Below are 21,909 nucleotides of genomic sequence, written 5' to 3' on the forward strand. Positions count from 1 at the left end.
GTAATCTGGTGAACCGGGTTCACGTCTCCGCTCCTCCACATGCAGCTGCTGGGTGACCTTGGGCTAGTCACACTTCTCTGAAGTCTCTCAGCCCCACTCACCCCATAGAGTGTTTGTTGTGGGGAGGAAGGGAAAGGAGAATGTTAGCCGCTTTGAGACTCCTTCGGGTAGTGATAAAGCGGGATATCAAATCCAAACTCCTCCTCCTCTTCTTCTTCTTCTGTTTCTCTCTCTCTCTCTCTCTCTCTCTCGTTGAAATAGCGTATTTGATCCCCTATCTCAGATCCATAGAAATCTATCCTTCGGGTCATGGAGGATGATCACTATGCAGCACCCAGATGTTGTATGGAAGCTCTACCTTTCTAATCCACTAGCAAAAGCTTCCTGCACATTTTTAAATCTTGAGGCTAGAAGATTGCTGCTGCTTCTTTTAACGAAGGCAAAGCTTTTCACATTTCTGCAGTCTGCATTTCCTTCCTAATCTCACCCTGTGCAGCATAAGAGCACCTTGGGTGCAAAAAAAGAATTTTTGCTGCCACATTAAAGGTAAAGGGACCCCTGACCATTAGGTCCAGTCGTGGCCGACTCTGGGGTTGTGGCGCTCATCTCGCTATATTGGCCAAGGGAGCCGGCGTACAGCTTCCGGGTCATGTGGCCAGCAGGACTAAGCCGCTTCTGGTGAACCAGAGCAGCGCACGGAAACGCCGTTTACCTTCCCGCCGGAGCGGTACCTATTGATCTACTTGCACTTTGACGAGCTTTCGAACTGCTAGGTTGGCAGGAGCAGGGACCGAGCAATGGGAGCTCACCCCGTTGTGGGGATTCGAACCGCTGACCTTCTGATCGGCAAGTCCTAGGCTCTGTGGTTTAACCCACAGCACCATCCGCATCCCTTACTGCCACATTAATGGTATCTAAATATAGACTATTCCGGGAGCCTTGGGTTCTATATGATACCTCTTCCTCCTAACCCGCCAAATTTACCTGCCTGCCTGCCACCTCTCTCTGCTCCTTAATTCCCACTATCAGCACCGGATTGCTTTAAAGCTCCAGGAACTGCAAAGAACAACAAGTGGATTTGATTCCTTGAAAGAGATTCCACCTAAGCACCGTATTTAATAGGGTGCCCCACATTTGCCTGCCTGCCACCATCTTGTCTCCGCATCCTTCCCTCCATCGGTATTGCCATTATCCTAAACGAAAACCAGCTTGCTTCCATGAACAACTGCCTGTCTCTCTGTCCATAGCTGGTGGAGGTGAACGGTTCCCCGAGACTGAAGGTGACGGAAGACAAAGAGAAGACAACCTTACCTGGAATCAAGCGAGTCTACAGGCTCTGGGATGCTGCAGGTGAGATTCTGGGGACTGATTTTCGAACATAGGAAAAAGGAGGTGCCTTCTGTTCTAAGAGTCCATTGCTCTCTGTATAATAATAATAATAATTTTATTTATACCCCGCCCTTCCTGGTTCAAAAACCAGGCTCAGGGCAGCTAAAAACAAATTTAAAACACTTAATTGTAAAAGCAGCATAAAACCTGAATAAGAATAAAATTCAAAATTCAGAAATCAATTAGATAATCCCCAGGGCTTGCAGGCTGAATTGGTCCTACTTGGGCCAGCGAGGAGGCCAGGGGAGAATTAGCTGTGGGATCCCAGAGCGGGTAATCTTCATAAAAAGGGGAGGGAAGAGAAAGGAAATAAAAGATCAGGCTGAATTCAAATTAAAGGCCAGGCGGAATAGCTCTGTCTTAAAGCCCGACGGAAGGAGGTGTAACACCAAAGAGGTGTTAGGCCCAGAGGTCTAACAGAAGTCCTCAGGTCTAGAGGGCAAATAGTTCTCTATCAATGTCCCTTCCTCAAGTATTGGTTGGAAATCAAAGAATCGTAGAATTGAGTTGGAAGGGACCCGTGGGTCATCTAGCCCAACCCCGTTCTGTGTAGGAATCTCAGCTAAACATCCATGACAGACAGCCATCCAACCTCTGCTTAAGATACCTTATGAGGAACGGTTGAGGGATTTGGGTATGTTTATCCTGGAGAAGAGGAGACTGAGAGGAGATGGGATAGGCCTCCTGCAGCTATCCAAAAGGATGCCGCATGGAGGATGGAACAAGCTTGTTTTCTCCTGCTTGAAAGGTAGGATTCGAATCCATGAGTTCAGGTAACAAGAAAGGAGATTCCGAGTAAACATTCGGAAGAACTTTCTGGGGCTAAGAGCCATTCAGCTGTGGACTTGGGGGACCATCTGTCGGGGAGTCTTTAGCTGTGATTCCTCTATTGCCGGGGTTGGACTGGCCAGAGTGGTGCATGCTCTGGTTATCTCCCACTTGGACTACTGCAATGCGCTGTACGTGGGGCTACCTTTGTTGTTGTTTTTTTAATACTTTTTATTGTGTTTTCTTCATCATACACATCCAAAAAAAGAAGACAGCCAATTCAGAAAAAAGAAAAAGAAGGGAGTCATTAAACAAAAAACCAAAAAGACACTAAAAAGAAAAAAGAGAAATAGAAAAGAAAAAAAAAGTGCAAAAAGTAAAACATACAACAATTGGCTAACATACACTTCCTTCCCTCCTGATTTCGGGTTTCTACTTTTAGTAGTTTTATCTTACTGCTGGTATTGGTTTCTAGTTTGTAACATCGGAAGATTTAAGTCAAACCTACTGTAGTTGGTAGGTTACTAAAATTACCCTTAATATAGACCATAAATTTGTTCCAGTCCTCTTTTAACTTTATATCTTTTTGATTTCTAATTCTTTGCGTCATTCTTGCCAATTCTATAAAATCATATAATTTCAGTTGCCAGTCTTTCACCGTTGGTAAAGTTGGACTACCTTTGAAGGTGACCCGGAACTACATCTAATCCAGAATGCGGCAGCTAGACTGGTGCCTGGGAGCGGCTGCCGAGACCATATAACACTGGTCTTGAAAGACCTACACTGGCTCCCAGTACGTTTCTGAGCACAATTCAGAGTGTTGGTGCTGACCTTGAAAGCCCTAAACAGCCTCGGTCCAGTATGCCTGAAGGAGCGTTTCCACCTCCTTCGTTCTGCCCGGACACTGAGGTCCAGTGCCAAGGGCTTTCTGGCAGTTCCCTCACTGCGAGAAGCGAAATCACAGGGAACCAGGCAGAGGGCCTTCTCGGTGGTGGCACCTGCCCTGTGAAACACCCTCCCACCAGATGTCAAAGAGAACAACAACTACTAAACTTTTAGAAGACATCTGAAGGCAGCCCTGTTTCGGGAAGCTTTTAATGTTTAATAGGTTATTATATTTTAGTGTTCTGTTGGAAGCCGTCCAGAGTGGCAGGGGAAACCAGTAAGATGGGCAGAGTATAAATAATAAATTATTATTATTATTATTATTATTATTATTATTATTATTATTATTATTATTATTATTATTATAGCTAACCCTTGGGGGTTCCTTCCAACTGTACAATTCTGTGGTTCTATACCTGACCTTTCACTGTCATTACTCTCTTTTGGTCACGATCCTGCCCTTCTTTTGCTTGCAGGCTTCCCATGTATGGATCTCATGACTTTGGAAAAGGAACCTCCTCCAAGGGCCGGGCAGGAGGTGGACTTCTGGCTGGTGGGAACGACCCAGGAAGCTGGAAAAGTGACTCCTTCAGCAGTCGAAATGCTGAACCGTGTCTACCTCAAAGATGGGCAGGTGGGGAGGAAGACCCCTGTGGTCTTCTCTTTGCAAGACTTCATGTGGGCTGATGTTGCTTTGCATTTAGGGCTTGCCTCTGAAGATGGTTTGGAAACTTCAGCTGGTGCAGAATTCAGCGGCCAGGTAGCTCATCGGAGCAGGATAGTTTAAGCATATTACACCATTGCACTGGCTGCCAATTAGTTTCTGGGCCCAATTCAAAGTGCTGGTCTTGACCTGTAAAGCCTTAAATGGCTCAGGACCGCAATACCTCAAGGACCGGCTCTTTCCATATGAACCTACCCGGACCCTGAGATCATCTTCTGAGGCCCTAATTCGTGTGCCTCCTCCTCGAGAGGTCCGCAGGATGGCAACATGAGAACGGGGCCTTCTCTGCAGTGGCTCCCCGTTGTGGAATGCTCTCTCCAGGGAAGTTCACCTGGCGCCTTCATTATACACCTTTAGGCACCAGGCATAAACGTTGATCTGATGCCCTTTAAAGTTTGTTTTTTTGTGGGGGGTGAGCCATTGGGTTGCTGTATTTTGTGGTTTTATATTTTGATTTTTCTCTGTGAACCACGCTGAGACCCCTGGGTATAGGGCGTGTCAGAGCTGCTTCCAGATCCTAGCTCACAGAGGATCACGCTAGCCAGCGGTCATTAAGTAAAAGTCTTTATTGAATTACAGTTTCCATTCTCACGCTGCTGTCTGCAACTCTACGTCTACTAGCTAGATCGGCGAGGCTCCGTCTGAGTCTCCGCCCCGTGCGCACCAACTTAATATCCTAGCCTTGCTCCACCTTTTCCTCCTGACTGTCCTCCTCTGGGTCCCTCTACCCCCCGGGGCTTCTTCCTTCCGGGATTCTTCTGACGCTGACCCGGACCCTTCTGCCTCCTTGCGCCGGGCTTTAGGACCTGGTTCCCTTTCGGGGCTGCTCACTGCGCCGCCTTCCTCTGCATTTGAACTTGGCGCGCGCGCCCAACCTTCCACTTTCCTCTTAACCGTTTCTTCGCTCCCTGATGGAGGTGTGGCCACTCCTGACTCCTGCCCTCCCTCCTGTGGTGAGCTGCCAGCGCTTCCCCCCTGGCTCCTTTCCTCTTCCCTGCTTCCTGGCGGTGACGCTGGTCCCGATTTCCAGCTGCTCCCCCCTGAGTCTCCTCTGGCTCTATCTTCCTGGGGTGCCTCCCTAGACTCCCCCCTTGCCCTGGCCACTGGTGCTCCTTTCTGTGAATCCTCTGATTCACTGGAAAGACTGGGAGATCTCGGGTCGTCGTCATCACTCATCCTTTCCTCTGTCTCCTCCCCTTCGCTCTCTGTTTCCTCCCTTGCCCGTGCCTCTGCACCTAAACCCCTGACATCCATCCCCCCCTCGAAGCCCCCCAGTCCCCCCTCCCCTCCTTCCGGTGCTGGAGCTGGGGGCTGCTGTTGCAAAGGGACGAACGTCGGATATCGGTCGCTTCCCGTGGCAGGCCTCCATCGGAACTCTTCCGGGTCTTCCTCTCTGCTCTCGTTGACGACAGTCACCTCCTCTTCCATCTCTGTGCCGCCGTGCTCGAAACCCGGGTCGTCCCCGAAAATGTCCATGTCCGTCTCTCCCGCACTTCCTCCAGGCGGCGTTGCTCGGCCGGAACAGTCCAGCCACTTCCTGCGGAACTGCTCCTCCGGCCTATCGTCCCACCAATACGAGGGTTCTGAGACAGATCCCGAGGGTGACCCCTCCGGGGAACGGACGTCTCGTGTTGGTTCCTCGTCCGAGTCGAACCCCCTGAACGTGCTGTCCGAAAGCGTGGGCGTGAAAAGCCAGTCGTCGAAAAAGTCTGCTGGCATAGGTCTATGTGGGAAGAGGGCATGAAACTCGTCTTTGAGCAGAGGTTCGTCCAAAGCGTAGCCCGGCACCCAGCTGTTCGCACTGGCCGGGGTGCCCTCCCTGGCGAGAAAGTATTCTACTCCCTCTTCCCCCCATCTGGAGTCCAAAATCTCCGTGACTTCGTTGATGCGCTCCTCCTGTGCCACTCCCGCGTGCCCCGTTCCTTCTCTGAGCGGACTCGGCGCCGTTCCGGGTTCCTGGAACCTGTGCGGTGCCTTGTAGGGAGTGAGCACCGATCTGTGGAACACCGGATGCATTCTGGAACCCTCCGGAAGCGCCAGCCTGAAAGCCACCGGGTTGACCTGCTCTTCGACTTGGTATGGCCCCAGTTGTTTATGCCCTAGTTTCTTCTTGGCCAACGACCTGGCCGGCACTGCGTGTGCTGCTAACCAGACCCAGTCTCCCACGTGGAGCTCTTCGCCAACCCTTCTGTGTTTGTCCGCTTGTACCTTGTATGCGTGTTTAGCCAGCTCCAGGTGGCGCCGCAGCTGATCGTGGACTTCCTGCAGTTCCGACGCGAACGCATCTGCTGACTGCGGCTCCCCTTCTCCCCTGCATTCCAGTCCCGGGAAGGTTCTAGGGTGCCGCCCGTTGTTGGCGAAGAACGGCGTGACGCCCGTGGATACGTGCTTCGTGTTGTTGTAGGCAAACTCTGCAAGCGGCAGGTAATCCACCCACGTCGCAGGCTGTTGGTTTGCATAACATCTCAGGTACTGCTGCATGATGGCATTGGCTCGCTCCGCTTGCCCGTTGGTCTGCGGGTGTCTCGCCGACGCCAGATTGATCTTGACGTTTAGGAAGCCCATCAGCTTCTGCCAGAAGTTCGAGATGAACTGCCGCCCGCGGTCGGACAGAATAGACCGTGGCAGACCGTGAACCTTGAACACGTGGTCTATGAACAGTTTGGCGGTTTGCTCTGCCGTGGCCACCTTAGCACACGGAATGAAATGCGCCATCTTGGAGAACAGGTCCACAACCACCAACACTGCCGTCTTGCCCCTTGAGCTGGGCAGATCCGTGACAAAGTCCAGAGCCACCCTTTCCCAAGGTTCGACCGGAGTTTGCAGCGGCTCCAACAGTCCAGCCGGCGGTTTGTGCACCGGCTTTGCCCTCTGGCAGGTGTCACACCTCGCCACGTAGTCTGCGACCTCCCCTCTCATTCCAGGCCACCAGAAATCCCTGGCTACTAATTCCACCGTCTTCTCCTTGCCAAAGTGCCCGGCCGTGGGTGCGTCGTGCAGCTGCTGTAGCACCTTGGCTCGAAGTTCGTCACCCGGCACGTAGATGGCCCCTTTACGGATGAGCAATCCATCTCGTAGCTGGAAACCGTCGGCCGCTGCCTTGCCCCTTTGCACCTCTGCCATCTTTGCTCGTGCGAAGGAGTCCCCCTGCAACGCTCGCCGCACCGCCTCTAGGTCCACGGTCGCCGCGGCGCACGCCCACACTGTCGGTGCAAAGATGTGCATGGCGGCCGCTGGTGTTGCGTCCTCCAGATACTGTGGCTTGCGGGAGAGAGCGTCTGCCATGATGTTGGTGTCCCCCGGGACATACTCAATGCGGAAGTCGAAGTCCGCAAAGAACTCAGCCCAACGTATCTGCCTCTGGTTCAGGAACTGTGCCGTGCGCCAGTGTTCCAGATTCTTGTGGTCCGTGCAAACCTGCACCGTGTGCTTGGCGCCGATCAGAAAGTGCCTCCACGCCTTGAACGCTGCATGAATGGCCAGCAACTCCCTGTCCCATATGGTGTAGTTCTGCTCGGACTTGCTGAGCTTCCTGGAGTAAAACGCTCCCGGCCGCCACACGCCCTGCGGGTCCTTCTGCAGCAGGACCGCCCCCACTGCTCTGTCCGAAGCGTCTGTCTCCACCCTCATCGGCATGCTGGGGTTGACATGAAGCAACTGCTCTTCCGACGCGAAGAGACGCTTGAGGGCCTGAAAGGACTGCTCCGCCTGCTCTGTCCAGATGAACTTCTTCTTCTTGGAGCTAAGGGTGTCAGTGATGGCCGCCGTCTGCATCGCGAAGCCCTTGATAAACTTGCGATAGAAGTTCGCAAAGCCGACAAACCGTTGGACCTCCTTCCGGTTGCGTGGGCTCTTCCAATCCAACACTGCTCGAACCTTGGCGCTGTCCATGGCGAGCCCCTTGTCAGACAGCTTGTAGCCCAGAAAATCCACCTCCGGCACGTCAAATTGGCACTTCTCCAGCTTGGCGTAGAGCCTGTGTTGCTTTAGCCTGCCCAGCACTTCCTTGACGTGCTTGTCATGTTCTTGCTGCGACTCCGAAAAGATCAGGATGTCATCCAAGAAACAGACGCACGTCTTGTAGAGAAGTCCCGCCAACACGTGATGCATAAATGCTTGAAAAACGTGAGCGCCATTTTGCAGTCCAAAAGGCATAACTCTGTATTCGTAGGTACCCAGTGGCGTGAACATGGCTGTCTTCCACTCATCACCCTCCCGCATGCGAATGAGGTTGTACGCCCCCCGCAGGTCCAACTTGGTGAACACCTTTCCCTTCCGTACCTTCGCCAGGAGGTCGTCGATGCGGGGCATGGGGAAGTCCGACGGCTTGGTCACACTGTTCAAAATCCTGTAATCCACTACGAGTCTTTTTTGGGGCGTGTCTCGCTTCTTAACAAAGAATACAGGACTGCCCCCCGCTGCCTTAGACTCCCGGATGAAACCGCGCTCCAAATTATGATCGATGAAGTCTTTGAGTTCCTGCAGTTCGTCCTCAGACATGGAATACAGCTTCCCTTTAGGCAGCGCCGCCCCCGGCAGCAGGTCAATTTTGCAGTCATATGGTCTGTGAGGGGGTAGCCTGTCCGCCTCCTTCTCGCAGAAAACTTCCAGAAATTCTGCGTACTTGTGGGGAATCGCTTGCAGCGTGCCTAGCAGCAGCTGTGACTCCTCTTCGTCTCCTTCCTGCCTGGGTACGATGCAGTGTTCAGCACAAAAGGAAGAGCCGAAGACCAGCTGCCTCTGGAACCAAGCCATCGTTGGGCTGTGCTTGTCCAGCCAACTCATGCCCAATACAATGGGCGTGTCAGACAGTTGAGTGACGTTGAAGCTGATGACTTCCCTGTGATTCCCAAGTCGCATCACCATTGGTGGCGTCTGCTTCACCACTTGCCCCCCTAGCAGCTCCCTGCCATCCACCGTGACAACCTGCAGGGGCAGTGTGGCCGGCAGCAACTGCACAGCGTGCCTGTCGACAAATTCCTGCCCTATAAAGTCCGCGTTGCTGCCGGAGTCGATGGTGATTGGCACGTCCATGGTGATTCCATTGGGCAGCTGGAGAGATGCTGTGAGCCTCACTACTGGTTTGGGCGGGAGGGGGTTCACTGGCTGTAAAATTTCTGGGGACTGCGTCACTAACACGTCTGGCTGGGCCCCAGTGCCTCTTCCTCCAGCCAGACATCGTCGTTTCCCTGCTGTGGTCCTCCCTGCTGCGTTGCTGCATTCACCATTGCTGAGGCTGCAGTAAGCTTGTGGGGCCTCTGGGGACACTCTTTCGCCATATGCCCTGGCAGCTCACAGACGTAACACTTCCTGGTCCCTCTAGGAGGCTTCGCCTTCACTGCTGCCGGTGCTAGGGCTCTGGTTGCTGACTGAGCCCTTGCACCTCCAACCTCCATAGGTTCGGCTCCTCCTCCTGGCGGAGGCGTGGATTGCGCCCGCGCTGCTTCTCTGGGAAAGAAGGAGGGGCCCCCGGCTGGTTCGCGCCCTCCACGTCCTTCGTCCTTGCTCCACGGACGTCCTTCCAGCCTCACCCCCACTGTCAGTGCCCTCTGAACGACCTCCTGGGTGGTTCGGGGTCTCTCCCCCCTCGCTATCTCATCTTTAATCGAGTTGTGCAGTCCCTCCCAAAAGAGGTCTCTTACAGGAGCCGAATCTCTGTCCCATTCCAGGGCGCTGACCAAGGCGAAAAAGCGGGCATGATACTGTCTGACGCTGGCCCTCCCTTGTCTCAGCCCATGCACCTCCTTCCGTGCAAGATCAATGTCAATACTTGATAAGAAACACCCATCCATCGCTTTAATAAAGGCATCCGCATTCTGGAGCGCCGGATCGTTATCTCTCCATAAATTGCGCAACCATGCTTTCGCCTCCCCATGCAGATGGGACATGATGAACCCCACTCTCTCCTGTTCATCTCTAAAGTCTTTATGTAACAGTTGCAGTGCGCACAGTACGTCGGCTCTAAAGTTGGGATACTGTTGCAGGTTCCCATCGAAGTGAGAGAGCAGCCCGCCTGTCCGTCTCGCCAACCCAATTCCCTCCTGCCGGGGTGTTTGCTTTGCCAGTACGTCTAACCTGACCTGGAGATCCCTGCAGGCGGCAGCTGCCTCGTCCTCTCTCTTCCTGGATGCAAGAACCTCGGCGTTCAGTTGTGCCACTGCTTTTCTGAGGTCCTCTATCTGCTGCTCAGCCGTCATGTCTCCTGCCGTTCGTGAGCTCGCTAGTGGGCGCCTGTTTCTCTCCCCTCCTCGAGGCTGCAGATGCCCACAATGTCGAGACGGAGCCTACTGTCAGAGCTGCTTCCAGATCCTAGCTCACAGAGGATCACGCTAGCCAGCGGTCATTAAGTAAAAGTCTTTATTGAATTACAGTTTCCATTCTCACGCTGCTGTCTGCAACTCTACGTCTACTAGCTAGATCGGCGAGGCTCCGTCTGAGTCTCCGCCCCGTGCGCACCAACTTAATATCCTAGCCTTGCTCCACCTTTTCCTCCTGACTGTCCTCCTCTGGGTCCCTCTACCCCCCGGGGCTTCTTCCTTCCGGGATTCTTCTGACGCTGACCCGGACCCTTCTGCCTCCTTGCGCCGGGCTTTAGGACCTGGTTCCCTTTCGGGGCTGCTCACTGCGCCGCCTTCCTCTGCATTTGAACTTGGCGCGCGCGCCCAACCTTCCACTTTCCTCTTAACCGTTTCTTCGCTCCCTGATGGAGGTGTGGCCACTCCTGACTCCTGCCCTCCCTCCTGTGGTGAGCTGCCAGCGCTTCCCCCCTGGCTCCTTTCCTCTTCCCTGCTTCCTGGCGGTGACGCTGGTCCCGATTTCCAGCTGCTCCCCCCTGAGTCTCCTCTGGCTCTATCTTCCTGGGGTGCCTCCCTAGACTCCCCCCTTGCCCTGGCCACTGGTGCTCCTTTCTGTGAATCCTCTGATTCACTGGAAAGACTGGGAGATCTCGGGTCGTCGTCATCACTCATCCTTTCCTCTGTCTCCTCCCCTTCGCTCTCTGTTTCCTCCCTTGCCCGTGCCTCTGCACCTAAACCCCTGACAGGGCGGTATATAAATTCCAAAAAAAAAAACAATAATAATTTATGCCAGCTGCAGCATAGAGCCTTGTGCCTTCTGGCCAGGGTGGGGTCAGAGCCCAAATGAGAGAGAAGTAAAATATTTCAGGGCTCGTTGAAGATCCGAGTTCTCATTTGAGTGGTCAGTTTGGGTGCAGAGAGCTGGAGGAGGAAAGCAGTCTCTCTGTCTGTCAGCCGTTGTTGTGCCACGTGACTAAACCGGGCAGAACAGCTGTTATTCAGGGATGCTTAAATATAAAAAAAATGCTTTTACCCTGAATGGCACCTTCTTGTCTTCCTAAGCAGGGTTAAGTACCACGCATCCATTGCAATGCTAAATAAACCTCCTGATTGACTGATGATTGCATTATTTGACTATCAGGATATTGGGTATATCCTGGGAGATTGTAACTAAAAATCAGGAAGAACATTCTGGCAGTGCGAGCTGTTGGACTCTCCTTCTCTGGAGGTTTTTAAGCAGAGATTGGACGATCATTGGTCTGGGATGCTTTTGCTAAGATTCCTGCATTTCAGAGGGTTGGACTAGATGACCCTCGTGGGTCCCTTCCAACTCTACAATTCTGTGATTCTCTCTCCCCAGCACTGTATTGTTCTTTGCCTCAGGCAGCCAAGGTGTCTTGGGATCCTCTCTGGTTGGAAGACAGTCCCCAGCTCCTGAATTAGATGGGATTTTGGTCTGCTCTTAGGATTTTATTCCCGATTCTAGAACATTTTGAAATGCTTTCCTTCTGCCTTTCCCACCACGAAGGTCTGCCAGCCACTCCCCAGCCTTGTGGAGATCAAGGAGCATGCGCAGGCCTCGCTGAACAAACTCAACCCTGCGCACAAGAGACTGAAGGACGCAGAGACCTACAAGGTACAAACGGGCCTAACGATGCTGATTCAGAATCTCTTAATGTGGATTATGATTATTATTTATACCCTGCCCATCTGGCTGAGTTTCCCCAGCCACTCTGGGCAGCTCCCAATCGAGTGTTAAAAACAATACAGCATTAAACATTAAAAACTTCCCTAAACAGGGCTGCCTTCAGATGTCTTTTAAAAATAGGATAGCTGCTTATTTCCTTCACATCTGCTGGGAGGGTGGAAAGGGATTGAACCCAGGGATCGAACCCACCCCAGTGCAGATCCTGCTGAGCTGAAGCACTTCTTCCCTGCCTGGATAGCTCTGCTGGTTAGAGTGTGGTGTTGAGAACGCCAAGGTTGCAGGTTCGAATCCCCATATGGGGCGGCTGCATATCCCTGCATTGCAAGGAGGTTTGCCTAGATCGTGGGGGGCCAGATCCGGCTTTAGGGAAACTTTTAATGTTTGATGTATTACAGTATTTTAATTTTTTTTTTTTTTTTTTGGAAGCCGCCCAGAGTGGCTGGGGAAGCCCAGCCAGATGGGCGGGGTATAAATAAATATAATAATAATAATAATAATAATAATAATAATAATAATAATAATAATAATAATAATAATAGCCTTCTCAATCTGGCCCGCAGACGGTCCAGGAATCAGCGTGTTTTTCCATGAGTAGAATGTGTGCTCTTATTTAAAACGCATCTCTGGGCTATTTGTGGGGCATGGGAATTCGCTCCATTATTTTTTTCAAAATATAGTACGGCCCCCCACAAGCTCTGAGGGACGGTGGACCGGCCCCCTGCTGAAAAAGTTTGCTGACCCCTGGCCTAGCTGGTCTTTGGGGTTCCCTTCCATCTCCTACAATTCTGTGATCCCTCTTTCTCAACTTTTCCTGCTCTCAGGTGGCTGTGACCGAAAAGCTCCACCGTCTTCTCCTTGATCTCCAGAGAGGCAGCCAGTGACCCGCAAAGCCTTTTACCGTGCCTGGGGGGGTGGGGGCGGCGGCAGCACCCCCTCTGTGTCATGCCTCGGATCCTGCTCCCAGCCACCACCACTGCCTCATCACCTACAGACGCAGCACCTTTCCTGTGCCTTAAGAACTGAAAGTGCCCCTTTGCACTCAACGGATCTGTCTAGGAATGTATTGCACACTGCCAGTGTGGGAATTGGGGGGGCTGGGGGCTGGGAGCAAACCTCATGAATGGAGAGCTTGAGGAGCACCTGTAGGACAGGTTTCTGCAGGTAGAATTCAGTTCAGAGCACTTGCAGGCTGGTTGCTATTTTCCAGTGCGACTCAAATCACCTGCTGGCAGATTCGGGTTGCACAAGTTGTTTGGGAGGCCTTACACAGCAAACTCCACACACCCACACCCCAGCACAAAAAAGACTGAACTTTTTGCAATAGTAGAGATCCATGCGGGTGGCGCTGTGGGTTAAACCTCAGAGCCTAGGACTTGCCAATCATAAGGTTGGCGGTTCGAATCCCCACAACAGGGTGAGCTCCCGTTGCTCGGTCCCTGCTCCTGCCAACCTAGCAGTTCGAAAGCACGTCAAAGCGCAAGTAGATAAATAGGTACCGCTCCAGCGGGAAGGTAAACAGCGTTCCCGTGCGCTGGTCTGGTTCGCCAGAAGCGGCTTAGTCCTGCTGGCCACATGACCCGGAAGCTGTACGCCGGCTCCCTCGGCCAATAAAGAGAGATGAGCGCCGCAACCCCAGAGTCGGTCATGACTGGACCTAACGGTCAGGGGTTCCTTTACCTTTTACTGAGAAAGTTGTGGGGCAACGCTTGCTTTGACTCCCAGTCACCCACGAACAAATGAGGAGGGATGCTTATTCAGTAGCCAACGTTGCCTCGTCTAACCTGCAAACAAATCAGGATGAATTCTCCATAAAGCAGGTTGCCCTGGAAGCACCCAAAAGACAACATTTTGTGCAGGTAAAGTGATATTTGCCTCAAACTGGATCAGGCAAACCAGAGGCAAAATAGTGGTCCAGGAAAATAGGGGCATGGGCTCTCCAGTGAGGATTTTCCCCACTGGGTTGGCGAGCCCTCGCCCCCCTCTCAATATTCAGCATTCTGGGGGGGGGGGGGGGAACAGGTCGGAACTGCAACAAAATGTTGCAGTTTATCCCCCCCCCGCAGTATCCTCCCAGGTACTACAAGCTGCAAGGGTCTCAGTTCGCTCCGCAACCCCCCCCCCCAGCTGTCAGAGCTGGAGTCAAGACGCAGGTCCGCAAGAAAGGAAGCAAATCTTTGATGCCAGTGAAGTTAACTCTTTATTCAGTGGAAGGAGATGCAACTTTGCCTAGTCTTCCACCTTCTCTAAGCCTCCTCCCTCTCCCAGATGTTTCCCAAGCAGCCTCAAACTTTGTTTCTGCACCTCTGGCCTCTGTTCTGCCATCCGCATTGTTCTGTGCCTTCTTGGAGACCGGGGGAAAAGGGAGACTGACTCCCTGGATTTTTCTGCCATCTCTTGACCCCCTCCCCTCCTCTGCTTCAGCCTTGGAGTCTGAACTGCTCTCTGTCACAGGCTCTTCCTGCTCACTAAACCCAGTCGCCCCCTCGGCATTCATCATCTCTGGCCTCTCCTGTGTCTCGCCACCAATGCCCTGGCTCTCAGCCTTCCTCCTCCAGGGTTTCTCTTGGGGGGGTCCCCAGCAGGTGCTTCGCACCACTCCTCTGCCTCTAGCCAGTCCCTGACACCTGAATTGAACTTTATTATTATGGTCACAGACCAGTTCCGGCTCAGTTACAATATCAGGAAAATCATAAAACACAAGAGGAATACATTGAATTGCAGTTGGGTAAACCAGAAACCATACAGATATAGCGGCAGTTAAAAATATATATTAAATCTTGATCACTAAAATATAACCTAAAATTGTCATTTAAAACCTTAATCATTTTGGTAGTACAGCTTGTTCCCTAAGTTTTACGGCAGTTGCACAGAATTTGGCCCCCCTTAGCGTGATCTCTAGATCCTTGTCCTCTACCAGGAGTTTTAGACATTGAAGTTCGGACCCGTTTGGAGATTTTTGTATAACGGGAATGATAAATACCGAGCATTTATCTCCAGAGAAACGGCAGCGTAACAAGACATGAGAGACAGTTTCTACCTCCATCAAGCCGCACGGGCAAACTCGTTCCACGTACGGTTTACCCTCGAATCTGCCCTGCAATCTGTCCCTGACATCCGTTTTCCTTTTCCAATGGACATTTGACATTCCGTGGCACCTGCTGAACATGCTTGGTCCTTATCGGGCTGGGTTTGTGTGTTTGTGTCCCCCTGCCCACCAACGTACTACTGCAAATCTTTCATTAAGATACACCCCTCTCGTTCCTCGCGGGTCCCGTTTTGACTCCACTGCCGCCACCACCAACTACCCGGAGGTCGGCTGCGATTCTAAACAGGAGCATCGAAACAGAACTAACCTATTGTGGCATAGACAGATTTAACAGTGCCTTGAATGTTAGCAATCCTGGCTTTTATACCTGTATGAGAACATACTGGACCGCATGTATGTTCCTCTTAATTTTTGCGTGTGGCTTAACGATCAAATTGCACCAGTCTTTAGGGGGAATCGTACCGCTTTCAAATAAATGCATATAAATTTCTGTACGCAAGAGAAATAAATTGTGCAATCCTTATTCTAGGCGTGTATATCTGTCTGTCTGTTGCAATGTGGATTTGGAATATATGGTTTTTGCTATGGATTAGGTTCTGCCCTGGCAAGATGGAGAAATAACTGATTTGCACCCACAGCTGTTGGGGAAACTGTGAGTTTAGTCAAATTAGGGGTGGAGAAGCTTTGACCAATGTTGCCGAACTACAGCTCCCATCATCCCCAGCAAGCATTGCAAGTGACCAGAGATGGGAGTTCAGAAATATCTAGGGGCCCAAAGGTTCCCCGCAACCCAATTTAAAGTATCTTTGCTGGCTCTTTACCATGGCACTGAAATGCGAGTTTCAAAATGCCGGCAGAAACCAGGGAAAGCTGCCATCTTTTGCGTGCTTGGTTTTGGAAGCAGCGTTGGGGGCGAGTGGTTTGATCTGCAAAGTTTCAAAACTTTGTTCTGCCTTTCACCCACCATTTGCAAATAAAGGCATCGCCTTTTCCAAAAAACCAGCAGGGCGACTTCAACATCAAAAGACGTGCGACCGCATTTCCAAAGAACAAGCCGTTCTTTTGCAAACGGTACTTGGAATGAGTTTGGCGGAATGACGCTTACGTTGCGTTGCTTTCCCCAAAGGAATATGGCACGCATAGTTCTCATTTTGTCCTCACCACAGATGTGAAGTCGACTAGGCCCAGAATTAGTGGCTGTCTCAAGGTCACCTAAGTAGACTTCACTGGATGTGAACCCGTCTCCCAGGTCTCCTGAACTTCACCTGAAAGCAGTTCCCACAATTGCTGGGTGAACCGAATGTGAATTTAAGTTCCATTTTGGGGAGTGGAATCGGGTGAGAGCACCTTGATGGGCAGGTTCAATGTGCACAGTTGATACCTGCGCCGAGGAGGACTGAACCAGGTGGGCTGCCAGATGATCGACAGGTGGATAGTCCCACTCACCTGTCAAAGTTGGGGGGGGAGATAAAGATCCAGCCCACCAAGGCAGGGGGCCTCTCCAAGTTCAGATTCCGGCATGCCAGGCAGAAATTGTACCCCTGGGCTATGCTAGTAGGCTTGTCCATCCTATTCCTTTATGGGGCTGGAGACTTTTGATCCCAAATAACCCAGTAACAGCCACACAAGCAGATACACCCCTCCCCTGGGATTTATTCTGAAATCTTTAAAAAGTGGCCCTCTTTCAACTCCAGCCAGCTTTTTCAAGCTTTTAATGCAATTTCCCCCCTAGAATAAAATGAAAAACGCCAAACCAGAAACCAGATAGCAGAAGTCTAATTTATTGAAACAAGCCAACAAACACGCCAATAAATGCTCAACTCTCTGGGTTCACATTTTTCAAAAGCGTCGGCAAGCAGGAATAAAGGTTTCAAAAGTCAACATGCAACAACGGTTGCCAGAAGGCCCTCCAGATCATCTTTTCCTTGTGCTTCTGTGTAGTTACTTTTCACCAAACAAGCACAAATAACAACGCACTTGAAATGAACGAAACCAGAACCGCTCCTTAAACAGAGACCCCAAAGAGGCGCAAAAGACTTTTACAGCATCCCCGCCGGGAAGTGCCGAACTGTCGGGCAACTTTTTCAGACGGCAGCTCCTTTCTCCGGGCTGGAAGAAGGCGATTTGGATTTCTCCTTCTCCTTCTCCTTCTCCTCCTTCTCCGCCGGCGGCAGGCTCTCTTTCGCCGTCCCGGCGGCGTCGGAAGCCTTGAGGATGGTGATGGGAATGGTCCTCTCCCCGACGGACTTGGGGACCAGGCGCGGCGCCTCGATGCTGAGACACCCCAACTCGGAGGAGAAGTTGCAAGCCAGCGCCTCGATGTTGGCGTCTCCGGGCAGCAAGACCTCCTTGCGCACCTCGCGGAACTCGTGCGAGACGCAGCCGTCCGTCCCCTCGGTTTTCTTGTCGTGCTTGGCGCTCACCGTCAGCTTCCTGCCTTCCACCTTCACCGACAGCTCCTCGGGCTCGAAGCCGGTCACGTCCAGGGAGTACAGGTAGTCGCTGGTGCCGTCGTCGTCGTCCTCGTCGTCGTCCAGGCAGCGCCTGTCGAGTTTCCTGCCGCGGCTCCTTCGCCGTCGGCCTTCGCGCCGCGTGGCCAGGCACGGGTACGCGTCCACCAGCACCACGCGCATCTTCTCCATCTCTTCCAAGTGGTTTTGCATGTCCACCACCAACTGGTCCAGCAGGCTCCGAGGGGGCATACCCACCGGCACGTACTGGACGCAGGAGTCCCGGCCCGACGTGCGCGCCAGGGCGCGCCGGGGGCGGCAGTCCCGGGAGAAGCTCGCCATGCGCGGCCGTCGGGCGAACCTCGGGCCAAAGCGGCTCCCTCGCTTCGCCTGCCCTCCCCGACGGGCTTTTGGCGCCTTCTCGACGGGGGGAGGAGCCCAGGCAGCTGCCAGCCGCGGCCCGGAGCGAGGAGGTGGGAGAAGCGCGGCGGCTTGGCTGCCCGCGCTCTCCTTGCAAAACGGGCGCGCTCGCCGTCGGGTCTGCAGCGCCTGAGCTTTGCGCGCTGTCCTGCAACCTCGGTTTGCAAGCGGCGGTGCTGCTATTGTGTAGCCAAAGTTGAGCCCCTTTAGGTCCCGTGCCCCGTTTAAGTGTTTGGGCGCCTCAACTTTGGCAGCACGCTTGTCCGTGCTGCGCCCTTCTGCAAATAAAAGCAGCCGTTTTCAAGGGACTAGACGGGGGTGCAAGTACTGTAAAGTGCATATAGACAGCTCGCCTGCTCGCCCAGGCAATTGTTGCAAACAATAAATGCAACATCACTTTTTAAAATATAAATTGTGCTGACATCGGTATTTTGCAAAAAGCATTTTTCCCCTGCAATAAGGTGAGAGAAGGCTGCTTACAGCTGCATTGAAGGTATTTCAGGGTATTTGCATTTTATTTTTTTTAATGAACTGCGTCCACGTTTTTGCTATGCATGTCCATTTGCAGTTATCTTCAGGAGAGCAGGAGGCAGGGTCAGCACCTAAAGAAATGATTGGGATTACATCTGCAGGCAACACATTTCGTATTCCTGGAAACGCTTGGGTTTTCTCCCCCAAACGTAGCTTTGCACCAGGCACTGGAAGATGTTGCCTCCTTTTAGCTTAATGTACTGCACTTACCGTGTTTGCCACTTTTCCACACTACAGAGTGCCCAAAGCACCTCACAACAGATATTAGGTGTGCCATAAAGCCTGGAGACTTCTGCACAACTGCTTTAACTGCAAGTAGAGAGCGTTGGGGATGCTTGTAAGTGCAGCTGTAGACTGCAAATTATGAAACTGTCAAGAAGGGCTACTGTCTCCTCAGTGTGTAATAGTGGAGATTTTTTTTTTTATTATTTTTTTGCAAAAATCAATCCTAGTCTTCGTTTAGGATTTTGGTAGAACGACCCTGTTACTCAGAAGGAAGTCCCGTTCATGAGTGAATTTGACATGCATTTTAACAGGCGACACTGTCTTCTAAAATCCTTATTTTTCAAACTCGTAATTTTATTTATATTTTAGGGGGAAACAGATTAACTTGTCTTTTCACCCCCGATTCTATTGGTATACTTTAAGTGGCATATAAACCCTGTTTGCTAAGTAAATAAGTGTGCAATAAGGATTGCAGCCTATAGAAGGACACAAATTTGATCCCGTCAGAGAAACTTGTTCCTATGTCCTGCCGAATGAGAGTCCTACGCTCGGAAAGGAAAGGGCCTCTTCCAGTTGACCCTGAAATTTTGTTGGGTGTTCTGGATGATTTTTTGTGTGTGGAGGGGTGTCCTAAATTTTCAGCCAAGAGCTGAGTATCTAGTTTCTAAGGTGTTAGAATATAAATGCTGTTCCATGGCCCTGCCTTGCACCACCATGTGCAAAAAAGCATGGTTTTATTTTCAGTTAAAAGCAGAAACTGCCCACAAAACTTCCATCATATGATCAAGTAGCCCTTTTGGATGGGCTCATTCTCTCAGGCATTTGCTTGTTATCAGGCAAGAGGAAATAATAATCATCATCATCATCACCATCATCATATAAAAATAAAAATATCCTGCCCTCCCCAGCCGAAGCTGGGCTCAGAGCAGCTAACAATAGTAAAAATAACACAATTTACATAAAATCACAATCAATTAATTGAAATACATTGAAATAGGGGTTGTCAGGCTATAGCACTGCTCCTTAAACTTTTTATCTGGCCCACGCATTCAGAATAAAAATTTGTGTGCGCTGCTCCAGTTTTTTTCTTGATGAGAAATGCACTGGAAAACAAAACACAAAAACAACAACTACCAGTGCTTGGTTTACAAGATAGAACGCAACTACTTTATAATATGATCGCGGGACATCCAAAAAGCATGCAAACAACCAGCTGAAAATTGAAAGAAGGAATGCTCTCCAGGTGAGGGCAGGAATAGCCAGGAGCTTTTGGGAGAGGCCAGCGGCTGATGAATATGTGTTGGAAGTTTCTGGATGGTGTTTCTATCTCTTGGCACATATTTGTGAGTCAAGGTCATCTTGCCAGTGCCAGGAACAACAGAAGAGGAAGGCTCCAGAAATGTCTGGAAGGCCACTGCAGAGGATAAAAGGAGGCGCTGAAGCTTGTCAGAGACAGACGCCGGAGCGGAAAGAGACACTGCAGGCACCCGGAGTCCAGAGAGAGTCGAAAGAGACACTGCAGGCACCCGGAGCCCAGAGAGAGAGAAACAGACCGTCTTGCTGAGCTATGCTAAGCTTCTCGAGATCCGGAGGGTTGCAGCACGGGGGTTATCCTGGGTCCAACCTCATCTCCCCGCAGCTTTACAGCAGAGATCCAAGAAGCGGCCACAGGTGGCTGGAGGTTCCGCAGAACCTCTCTGCGCAGCCCCAGGTGGATGAGATGGGGAGGCCAAGGGTCTTGCATGCAGGTAGCTATCCCCAGAACCTCTTTGCGCAGCCCCAGGTGGATGAGATGGGGAGGCCAAGGGTCCTGCATGCAGGTAGCTATCCTCAGAACCTCTTTGCGCAGCCCCAGGTGGATGAGATGGGGAGGCCGAGGTTCTTGCCTGCAGGTAGCTATCCCCACATCTCCTGGGCAGCCCCAGGCCAGGAAGGGCAGGGCAGCCCAAGCCTTGTCCCCAAAGTCAGCTTCCAGGAGAACAAAGTCACGTACCAGCTCTGCCTGGACATGGCCGGGTTTTTGGCGGACGAGCTGACCGTGAAGATGGACGGGAGGAAGCTGACGGTGTCCGGGAAGCACAAGAAGAAGACCAGGTCGGAAGACGACCTCCTCTTCCACGATCACAGAGAGGTCCTCAGGGAAGTTCTCCTGCCGGAAGATGCCGATCTCGACGCCGTGACCTGCACCTTGACCCACGATGGGAAGCTCTGCTTCCAAGTCCCACGCAAGGCCCCGACTGCTCCCAAGGTGACAAACATCCCTGTCACCAGGGCCCCCCAGGGGGGAGAAGGGCAGGAGAAGGCTGCTCCGGACGAGGTTGACCAAGGAGGAAGTGGAGATGGGGAGGCGAGAAATGCCGGGAACAAGGATGACCAAGAAGCAAGTGAAGATGAGTAGGCATATCCAGGGCAGAAGTGAGGGAGGGCGGACAGTGCAAAGCATGGGGCTTCAAAGGACATGGCGATTCCAGCTGTTCCAGCTGCAAGCTTTGGGGCTTGGGAACTTTGCTGCCATCCTGTTCCCTGAGCGTCATCTCCCATGTAGGTCATCTCTTTTGGGGTACCTTTTATACATCCCACAAGTCATGGGTTGTTGTTTATCGTGCAGTTCCATTATGATTGTCGTTTCCTTAATATTGTACTTTGGAGAAGCCATCAGGAAATAAACTTGCATTGTTTTCCCGTTGAAAGTATTTGCTTGTCTTCACTTGGGTCGTTTTCAGCGTTCCTGAACGTGTGGTTGCTGACTGAGAATTGGCCGTAAACCAGATTGACTGCTTAGGGGGCCTGAAAGGATAGATCGTGGGGAGGGAAGGGAGAAGGAAGGGGGCACAGCTACATTTCTCTTCAAATACTCCCCTTGCAAATTCTCAGCATTTTATACATTATTATGAAGCTGTTAGTCCTTGCACCAGGGTGCATTCGGATAACTTAGGGTACTTCTAGACCTTTTGGGTGGCCTCTGCACATGCTCAATCAAATATTCATTGCTCATAGGCGCCGACTCCATGGGGCTTGAGGGGGCTCGAGCCCCCTCAAAAAAATTTTTGGGGGGGCTCAGCCCCCCCAATAATCTCGGGCGGGCGCCCTTCCAGCAGAGCGCCGCCGCCATCCCCCGCCTCCTCCCAACCTGCTCCTTCGCCAGCCAGCCAGCCGCGCGCCCTAATCGGAGAGCCCCGGCCAAGGCACTGCCGGAAATCCCGCGAGAACAGGGGAATCCCGACTGGCCACACCTCCCAGCCAGCCAATCGGCTGGCTGGGGGGGCGTGGCTTGCCCTATTTAGGGCCGGAGCCACTTTATTTGCATATTCATGAGCTTATTTATTATTCATGAGCTTTCCCGGGCCCCCCCAATATTTTTTCTAAGTCCGCGTCCCTGTCATTGCTAGTGTTGAGATTCCAGGGCTGTGGAGTTCTGGAACAGAGGACAGATTCCTAAGTAAGTTGTGGATTCTGGCTTAATGTAA

The 21,909-nt window shown here is 51.9% G+C and overlaps 3 protein-coding genes across 3 annotated transcripts in view; 2 read left to right on the plus strand and 1 right to left on the minus strand.

Moving 5' to 3' along the window:
* The window catches only part of NAPRT (nicotinate phosphoribosyltransferase), a 37,961-nt gene extending 22,617 nt beyond the window's left edge, over positions 1 to 15,344 (plus strand). The window contains exons 10-13 of the mRNA XM_081204735.1: positions 1,248 to 1,350; positions 3,519 to 3,676; positions 11,591 to 11,698; positions 12,592 to 15,344. Of these exons, the coding sequence (XP_081060861.1) occupies positions 1,248 to 1,350; positions 3,519 to 3,676; positions 11,591 to 11,698; positions 12,592 to 12,651 (429 nt within the window). The 3' untranslated portion in view covers positions 12,652 to 15,344. The remainder of the gene's footprint in view (positions 1 to 1,247; positions 1,351 to 3,518; positions 3,677 to 11,590; positions 11,699 to 12,591) is intronic.
* Positions 15,345 to 16,577: 1,233 nt separating this feature from the next.
* Positions 16,578 to 18,494, minus strand: LOC308593640 (uncharacterized protein; the record flags this gene model as incomplete). The annotated part of the gene is made up of 2 exons (XM_081206090.1): positions 16,578 to 17,964; positions 18,428 to 18,494. 2 exons carry the CDS (start codon positions 18,492 to 18,494, stop codon positions 16,901 to 16,903), a joined length of 1,131 nt encoding a protein of 376 aa, XP_081062216.1. The 3' UTR covers positions 16,578 to 16,900.
* An 852-nt stretch (positions 18,495 to 19,346) lies between these two features.
* Positions 19,347 to 21,132, plus strand: LOC308592632 (uncharacterized protein). Its single transcript, XM_081204200.1, has 2 exons — positions 19,347 to 19,925; positions 19,965 to 21,132. The coding sequence occupies exon 2, from the start codon at positions 20,010 to 20,012 to the stop codon at positions 20,838 to 20,840; it is 831 nt and encodes a 276-aa protein (XP_081060326.1). The 5' UTR covers positions 19,347 to 19,925; positions 19,965 to 20,009; the 3' UTR covers positions 20,841 to 21,132.
* The last annotated feature ends 777 nt before the right edge of the window (positions 21,133 to 21,909 follow it).

The sequence above is a fragment of the Podarcis bocagei genome (genome assembly GCF_964188305.1).
Source record: "Podarcis bocagei genome assembly, chromosome: 8".
Lineage (NCBI taxonomy): Eukaryota > Metazoa > Chordata > Lepidosauria > Squamata > Lacertidae > Podarcis > Podarcis bocagei.